General features: G+C 37.4%; 1 protein-coding gene across 3 annotated transcripts in view; it reads right to left on the bottom strand.

Annotated features, from left to right (window-relative positions):
* Positions 1-1784: 1784 nt before the first annotated feature.
* The window catches only part of PHF6 (PHD finger protein 6), a 44680-nt gene continuing 37450 nt past the window's right edge, over positions 1785-9014 (bottom strand). For 2 of the 3 annotated variants that reach the window (XM_040627490.1, XM_040627494.1), the window contains one exon: positions 1785-5398. In XM_040627490.1, coding sequence (XP_040483424.1) covers positions 5269-5398 — 130 coding nt within the window. In that variant the 3' untranslated portion in view covers positions 1785-5268. The remainder of the gene's footprint in view (positions 5399-9014) is intronic. The other variant, XM_040627486.1, reaches the window with a different exon arrangement.

Below are 9014 nucleotides of genomic sequence, written 5' to 3'. Positions count from 1 at the left end.
TCCCAGGTTCATCTAGGCTGTAGCAGGGATCAGTACTTCAGTTCTTTACACGGCTATGTATGAGTTCAATAAAAACATCCGTAAATAGCTCTGATTTCAACAAAACACTCAGAAAAAGAAAAACCTCACCCTTTTGTGCAAATCACTTTGCAGAAACTCAGGAGTTCTAAACCCAATGTCCATATTAAAGCACGCTTTACTTCCATCTTCCTGCTCCTCTCACTTGAGTATACTCTCTCAGGTCCCACTTCAAACAGTACTTCTGTGTCCACGTAAGTGTGTTTATGAGATCATTATCGTTCACATGGCAGACCTAGTTAGCTCTTTGCCCAGCTTCGTCTTCCCCATCTCTCTGACACTGCCCCCACCCCCACCGTAAAAACACATTTATAGCCACAGAGAGGTAGAGACAAAGCATAATCTGGGTGTTTCTGGACCTCCTGTCTTTGGACAAAGATCCAGGTCTAAATGACTTCGGTATGTGGAGCATGTGCAGAACGTGTCTGCTACAGTGTAACGCTTTAAATGCTATCATTAACTTTTGTAAGTAACTGGCATTTTATAGTTTTCACCTCCTGAATAAAACTCAAGAATACATTTTTGCCTTATGTTCTTAATGTCCAGATACCTCATTATCTAAACAAGGCAAAATGATGTAACATCGGTTCATCTGTAAAGCAGCGCTGTCTCCACAGCTGAGGACTCTAATATATAAATAAGGAGGGTTTTCCCTTAAAAAGATGGACCGGCCCTTTGCTGGCCATAGAATTTTCCTAGGAAATTCTACCAGGTTTATACTCTAGAATGACCTCAGAAACTGCGGATGACTGCAGCTGGGAAAAGAAAACAAAACTCCCCTCAAGGTCCCCAGCTGTCAATAGTTTCAATTAGCTAAAGAAAACCACAGTACCCCCTTCTCCAGATTTTTATGGTGGTAATAAAAATGAAACGAAGTAATAGGGGCACCTGGCTGGCTCAGTGGGGAGAGTGTGTAACTCCTGATCTCGGAGTTGTGAGTTCGAGCACCACCTTGGAGATAGGGATTACTTAAAAATAAAATCTTTAAAAATTTTTTTAAAAAACTAAAGTGAAACTAAATAATGGATTTTAAACACACACACTCACACGCGTGGGCCAAGCACCACTAGGTAACATTTGCAGTTAGGCACACCACCCCATAATTCCAGCATTAATCAGAACCTGTTACCTATTTTTTTTTCCTCTCGAGTAGGAATGCAGGTGAGAACTTGTCTGTATGGAATGAGCACATTCCACTCATTAAAAACTGATTTCTGCCCTGGATACGACTGCCTCAATATATGAGCACTGTACTAGAAGTAAGCTAGCTGTCCATGATATAGGGAGGGAATTTAAATCTGTAAGGTGGAATCCCTTCACAAGAATATTAATCCTCACCCTCACTACCAACCAGATAAACCACACTAGCAGTTTGGGTTTATGTTCAAAATCACCTTCTAACTAGGTTCCAGAGGACCCAATTTAAGCCACAGGTACCCGAATCACGTAATAATAAAGGAACCAAGGCGTAACGCAATTCTGCTGTACTTGAAAGAGTGCGGTTTCTCTCCCTGCTGAAACCTTTATGTGGTGAAACCTTGAACTGGACTCAGATCCACTTTTGGTTGTCTCTCGTACTTGTTTAATGACAAGTTAAACTGGGCATTTCGTCTTGAACCGAAGCAAGACTAAAGGGGCCACAATCCTATTGCCGCTATGAATAAGCTTCATGATACCCTTTCACAAAAAAGACATCCATACAAACATGAAAGTCATAACTCATTTATTGAATGAATAGTATATGCAAGAATACCAATAAAAGGAAACTAATACTACAAACTACAATTTTGAAAATAAAGCCAATATAACAGGAACAAAATATACATAACATGAGAGGAATGTTTGATTTTGACCCATAATGCATTCCTTATCTTTACAATTAACCTAAATGTCTGTTAGAACAAAACTGTATACCTTGGTCTAACCTTTAGTGCTTTTCAAAAAAGCAACAACATTCTAGAACACTTTTCTTTTTCTTTGAGATATTTAAGATGCACACATTTGTTCAAGTACATAGATTCTGATTCGACAGTAGATCTACATAGCTTGTTATTCTCTTAATATCGTGAGTAGCACGTACTCCTGAGCAAGGACTATCTGAAATTCTAAAACTGCTGATCTTTGAAATAAAATGTATTTCAGTTGTGGGTTTTTAATAAATTGAGATGAAAGTAAAATTCACACCCCTACCCTCCTCCCCCCAGGAACAAAGAGCTCTTATTAAAGTATAGAAACTCAAGTCTATCTTTCTACTCTAAAGAACATTTCTTACTAACAGTTCTGGTAAGGCAATAAATGCTCCAGAATAATCTTCAATATACGCTTGCAAAGATTACACTGTTGAATATCAATAACGAAAACGAAACAAAAATAAAAGGGGGAAAAAAGGAAAGAAAGAAAAGACGCTTCAAAATCTCAAGCTAAAATATGCGTAAAAGCCAGTCATGGCAGTATTGTTTGAAATGATGTACATGTTATATACTTATCAAATAATGTCATGCTTATTAAAACTACAGTTAAGGACTGAAGAGATGAACAGTAAATACACTGCTGAGGTCCATTTTTCTAAATACTCATACCACAATGTAATTACTACCCAGAAGATGATGGCGCTACTTGGGAACGTAAGTACTGTACAATCTTTACATTGTAAGGCACTTTTTACTCAGCATGTGACGAAAACATAGATGGAGAATCAAAGTATTGGAGGTTTACAACCAAAGGTGATTTTTCATGTGACTTCAATTTACATTTCAACTTTTAATGAAAGACTGTTCAGCCAATCACACCACAGTGAGAAAAATAGGTAGCCAGCCACTTATTCTAGCCAACCAAAAGGTAAAGTGCTATTCTGGTTGCTAGTGGCAGAGAAAGGGTTGAAGACACCCATACGAAGTTATACACTTGATTACATAACAGATCCATCGACTGACAGCTCTAGTAGTTGAAGTCTATGATACGATCATTGGCTGGCCACTATTACCCCGGCACCTTCCATTTTTCCTAAAAACATCATTACAGTAGTTGTCCGAAAACGAAGGTGCTCTATTGTTCCGTGGGTAAGTCTATGGCACACAATGTAAAAATGATCAAGACACAGTGATTCAAAGATTTTAAAAGAACAGGTTTCAAGCTGTTGTAAGGAAATAAAGTACAGATCCTTTGGGAAAAGTCACATAGCTTGGTAAACAAACATCTAGATCTGTCGTTGCACTTCAAGTCATGGTGAATTTTGAAAATTCATCACATACACGCACACAAAAAAACCCGATGGCATATTTAGAGCAAAAAGAGAAAAACATGTCATAGGGCAACCCCACTAAAGCTAGTTTCCTTCTACAAATAATAAAAGATGGTTAAAATAAAGCAATCATTGAGTCCCTTGATTTAAGTGAATGTGTGAGTACACACTTGACAAATGTGACCTTAAGGGACTAGCAGTTAAAAATAATCGGTCATTAAGCACAGTGTAATTTTCCACCTGTTACATTTTAAAAAATGCTTCTCCATAAGCTGCAGGATATCTCGATGTACAGTCAAGTTAACATGTTATTTCGTATTTGCTAATTTGCTTTAATGTGGTAGGTTAACAAAGAATTCGGAAATCAGCATCCCTACCCTTGGTATTGAGGTGCTATGGTAATATCAGGCAGACCACAACTAAAGTTTTTTGGTTTTGCCATAAGAAATATACAAATGTGCTTCAGCAGGTAAGTGGAAGAAAATATCCCTAGCTAGAAATGCCAGTGTGAAAATCCTCTCTAAACAGCTGGGTTCTTAGGCTTCGAAAAACAACTCTGATGATCAAGAAACCACCACCACGCCCAACCAGAAAAAAAAGGTAGGGCACGAAAGCCTAGTCAATAGATAAGCAAAGCAATGCATGAAAACATTAAAAATATTAAATAATTTTTTAAAAAATAGTGGTCACAAAATGAAAAATAAATACTGTTTTATGCAGACTGTTTTTTTTTTATTCCTACAGCACATGAGACCTCCTTATGTACTTTGGGCCAATGTATGAAGTGTTCCACACAACAGGGCACTTGAGAGGAACCAGTTTCAGACATGATGGCTGAAGTCCTTAGTGAGTGGTAACCCTTTACATCTTAAAGAGGTTTAATTTGCTGTTGCCAAATCTTAGTTTAAACTTGAAAGCATCCAATCATTTTGCTAGAAGCTCTTGGTAGGACATGATAAGAGAAGAGGTTTACTGTCAAGAGAATTTTGGCATAAGCACTGGAGTTCCCAACTTAAAGTCACCAGTCGCCCGAGTGCATGCTGGTCAGTGAGAACAACTTTAACAGGAACGAAATGAAAAGCTTCAGCACACTTCTTGGAAGAGATTTTTAGCATGTGCTGTCAAAGCCAAGAGAGAAAGAAGGTTCTCTTCATTTCTAGCCTCCGTTACTTGAGTGTGAAAAACAAAATCACAAATTCCCATGTGTTGCCGCCAGAGGCGTGTTTGCACTGCACAGCGCAAGTCGCTTATGCTTTCCCTTGAGCACGAGTCCACTGAACAAACTTAGACACTCTAAACAGTAGAACTTTGTTCAGTCCAGAAATATAGCTTACTTCATTTCAATGTCTGCTGTAACTGTTGACACTATACACAGGGTTAATAGTGTTTCATTTGCTTCCCAGAAACTGCAAACTACAGCTACGTAATATCAACGTGTCAAATTCTGCCATCTAGTGCAGGCTCATAAAACAAACAAGACGTGTTTAGGCAGTTCAATGAAGGATCTAAGAGTTGGGCAGTAAAAAGTTACAAACCCTTTTTGATTTTAGAAAACAGTGAAAAAAGAATAGTAGTTATGGATGTCTTATTCATTCCCAGTTTTCTAACTCTGTCCCATGAACCTGTTTAAAAGATGATAAAAAATTGTAAAATATGATGCTTGAGGGGAACACAATAAATATAATGTTACTGAGGAGCGAGAACATCTTATTGGTTCGACATTACAACTACACTTATAGATAAAGTGGATAGCTTGTTTTTACTATTACAAAATCAGCTAGTTAAAAAAAACACTACGCAAGCCTACACAGTCCTTTAGCATTCTAGTTAACATGCTGAACTAAACATAATAGCGTTAAAAATCATACTGCGTATACCATTACTCCAACATGTGTGTATCAGCGAGTATTGTATCCTGACAACAGATCCGACATAAGTAACTTTCATACCTAGTTTCCATTAAGTTGCTGCTGAGTTAGTTGTTGCTGGTCAATTTCTACTTTTCCCCGGCTTTTACTCTCTCGTTCCTCATCTTCTTCATCTCTCTCATCATTTCCACTATGATTTTTACAATATAGTCTACAATGATGAAAGATAAAAATCTCAAAATGTTTTGTCGCTGTTGACGAGAATATATTTATGTCATTAGTAGATGAGGTTGGTGCCCATTTAAAATAAGGGTTTCCTCATCCACGCTTTTTAACAATGCTACAATTACTTACAGGTCCATTTCTATCTAAACGACAGGAAAGCACTCTATTAATGAGAACATAAAAAGTTCATCTGAAAGAAAACCTCTGGATTAGAAGTTGTCACATACGCCCAAAGATGAGGCAATTCTTCATTTTGCCCATTGAGATTAAAAATAAAGCGTCCAGCCAACTTGAAAATATAAACTTGCAGGTATAAAGATGAAATAGTGAAATTCTAGGTTTCAGATACAGAATTCAAAAGCACATTTTAGGAAATAATATAAATTCTATATATACTGCGGCTTTCTGTCCATATTTCATGAAACATTTTTATTCAAACTCCTCAAAATGTCTTTTCATCATTAGTGTCCTGGCCCTTCATGAGTCCCCTAACAGTTTGCCAGGCCCTGCATTTGGCTTGGTCTCTCTTGATCTAGACTGGCTCCTCCAACTTCTTTGCTTCCCATGACACTGACTTTTTGGGAAAAATTAGACCACTACCTTTTCAACTATACCATTCTGGATTTGTCTAACTGGTACTGTTTTATTTGGTTCTCTCTTAGCCCCTATTTCCTATAAACTGAAATTAGGTCTAAGGGCTTGGTCAGCTCTAGGTCCAACTTTTCCTTGCTAGTCCAGGGTATTTGATAGGGGACCCTGCATACTTCAGGAGGCATGTTAATTTCAAAATGCCCCACTATTAGTGACGCTGTTGGATCACTTGGTTAAAGTGGTGGTGATAGCCAGATTTCTGCATTGTACAGGTAGGGTTTCCCCTTTAAAATCAGCAAATAGCCTCTGGAGTGATACTTCCGACATCAGGCTGTTCTGACAACCTTTTAGGTGGGTATGTACACTGTTTACTTGACATTCATTGTTTTTAATAAAAATAGCAATGTGCGTTATTTAGGACAAGGGTGTAGGGAGGCAAATTAATGTATATGTACCAATATGTGTTTTATAGTTAACCACCCCACCAAAATCAACAGGTGAGCTGATCTCAGCTCAGTTTTAGGTCAATTATATACAAGATGACAAGATCAAACAATGCTTTAAAAATGTTCAGTGGGTGCCCTCTTGTGGTCAGCAATAGATAAGACATTCATATATGAATTCTTCTGACACAAATGACCTAAAACTTTAGGTTTAACAGGAAGTTTCTAACCTGTGAGTAGAATAAAAGGTGGGGAGGAGGGAGGGTAGCAACAATAGCAACTGACTTCCGACCTAGTTTTGCTTCTTTTTTTATTCTTAAAACATTGTCAATTATTTCCAAAGAGCAATGGAGAATTTGTACTCTTCAAACGCTACATACTGGGAATCACTTAAAAACAAACCAACAACCTGAGTTCAGTATCAAGAGTGAATTCCTTTAGAGTGCACCTATAAAGTGTCTTCCTCCAAAATATAACCTGAATTAAGCCTTTGAGCCAACTTCTAAATTACGGGGTAGAGAAACAAGGTGAACGGCATCATGAAAAAGCAAAAAGATAAATCTAGAATGTGGGACTTTCACAGGACGACTTATCAGGGTTTTGCAACAAGTAGGGGGGCAAGGCGGGGTGGAGTGGGGATTGCTCTATATTGAGAGACTTATGAGACATATCCATTAAATGCAGTGTAGGGACTTTGTACGTATTGAGATTTGAACAAATTGGGTCTAAAAAGGCATTTCCAAGACAACTGGAGAAATGTGAACGTGGACTTGGGAGATTAAGAACTTCCTGTTAATTTTACAAAGTGTGATAATGGCATAGTGATACTGAAGTCCGTAGGGATACAATGAAGAGAGGTGTGGGGTTCTGCTTTAGCAGATCTCAGAAGAAAAACAACAGATGAAAGCAAGTGTGGAAATAACTTGGGAGCTGCTGAGATGGGGAGCTGCTACGCTATCCTATTTTCGTATACTTTTGAAATTTTTCAGTAAGAGGTTTTTCTAAAAGGATGAGCCCTTTGTTGTTAAAATAGATTTTAATCTTTTAATGGGATCATTTTCACTCCTATAGGCCCATTATGTGTCCTTCTCCAATCTAGACACCAAGACCACAGGTGTCACCCAGTCAGACAAGACCCCTGTCACAAAATTTACTTTTTTATGGTGGGGGACTTTTTAGAAACATACATATTTTTAAAAGCTTAGTAATACAACAGAGACAATCAGGATAAGCAGAATCACTATGTAATGTTCCCTCGCCTTTTTAAGGAACAAATACACTTAATCTAATGAATAGATTAACGTAATAATTTAATGAGTATATTCAGGATCCAGAAGGAGCCAGTAAAGAAGGAAAGCCACACGTAGGAGAGGGAAGCCACTTCATTCAGAACTATTTCTCCTTGCATTTCCTCCTATTTGTGCATTCTTCTATCCCCAAACTCCTTGCATATAGACTCTCATTTGAACTCAATAGTCTCTATGAAGAAATCTGGAATCAGCACCATAAGCAGATTTTAGAAACAAATTTCAATGCGAAAAAATAAAAAGTAATTCAAATTATTGTGGATCCCAGTGTAAATATTTTCTTTAGAGATGGTCACTGCAACATGGTTTTCTAATAGCTAAAGAATAAAAGCCATCTGAATGTCTAAAAAAGGAATCGATTAAACTGATAGACCCGTATGATGGAATACTATGCAACCATTAAAATGGTGATGTGAAACTTTAATGTCACAGAAAAATATGTCTCAGATATAGCAAGTGGAAAACAGATTATGAAAGTGTATATAAGAAAATATTTTTATAAATAAATGCATACACGCAATAACATAAATGTCTAGAAAATATTCTGAAAGATTTAAAATTCTCTCTGCTGGCAGAATTAAAGTTCACATTAAGCTTTTGCCCCCTTCTCTTTATTTTCCATTTTTTCCCCAAAATGAAAATGGATAACTATGACAATATCTAAATAGAGCTGAAATTTAAATACAGTAATTTTCCACATACCCGATTTCAGATGTTTAACATGGGCCTGTTATTTTTAAATATTAATGCTACGTCAACAAATTACTTACAAAAATATTCAACCACTGAACTGTACAGAGTACAAAACTGCTAAACAGTAAGTTGTATACAGAATATAAAATCGCTTTTCTTCCATCCCCATGCAATGAATGAGGTAACAACTGTTAAGTTGTTGAATGTGCCCCTCGGAAACTCCTGTATAATGACACGTATATTGTACACATGTATTTTTTATATGCCAAAACAGATCATACAACTTGGTTGGTCTACTTTGCTTGACCATAGAATACCGCTCTGTGACTTTCCACATGGATCTACTTCAATCTTTAATTGCTGCAGAGTATTCCATTAAATGCATGTACTAGAACTTGAGTCTCTTGATAGACATTCTGTTTTGGGCTTGATTTTTACTATTGCGGGTGAAAGGCTAAAATCCTTTTCCCATTTCACTTTTGGTTAACTCTAACTATTCCCCTGGCAACTAAGCAAAAATCGGCATGGCATGTCCACCTCTTTACGAAGCTGCTACCCCCCCCCCCCC

The sequence above is a fragment of the Ursus maritimus genome, assembly GCF_017311325.1.
Source record: "Ursus maritimus isolate PB19 chromosome X unlocalized genomic scaffold, ASM1731132v1 scaffold_X1, whole genome shotgun sequence".
Taxonomy (NCBI): Eukaryota; Metazoa; Chordata; class Mammalia; order Carnivora; family Ursidae; genus Ursus; species Ursus maritimus.
The sequence above is the reverse complement of the archived record's forward strand: the minus strand, read 5'-3'. Positions and strand labels throughout refer to the sequence as shown.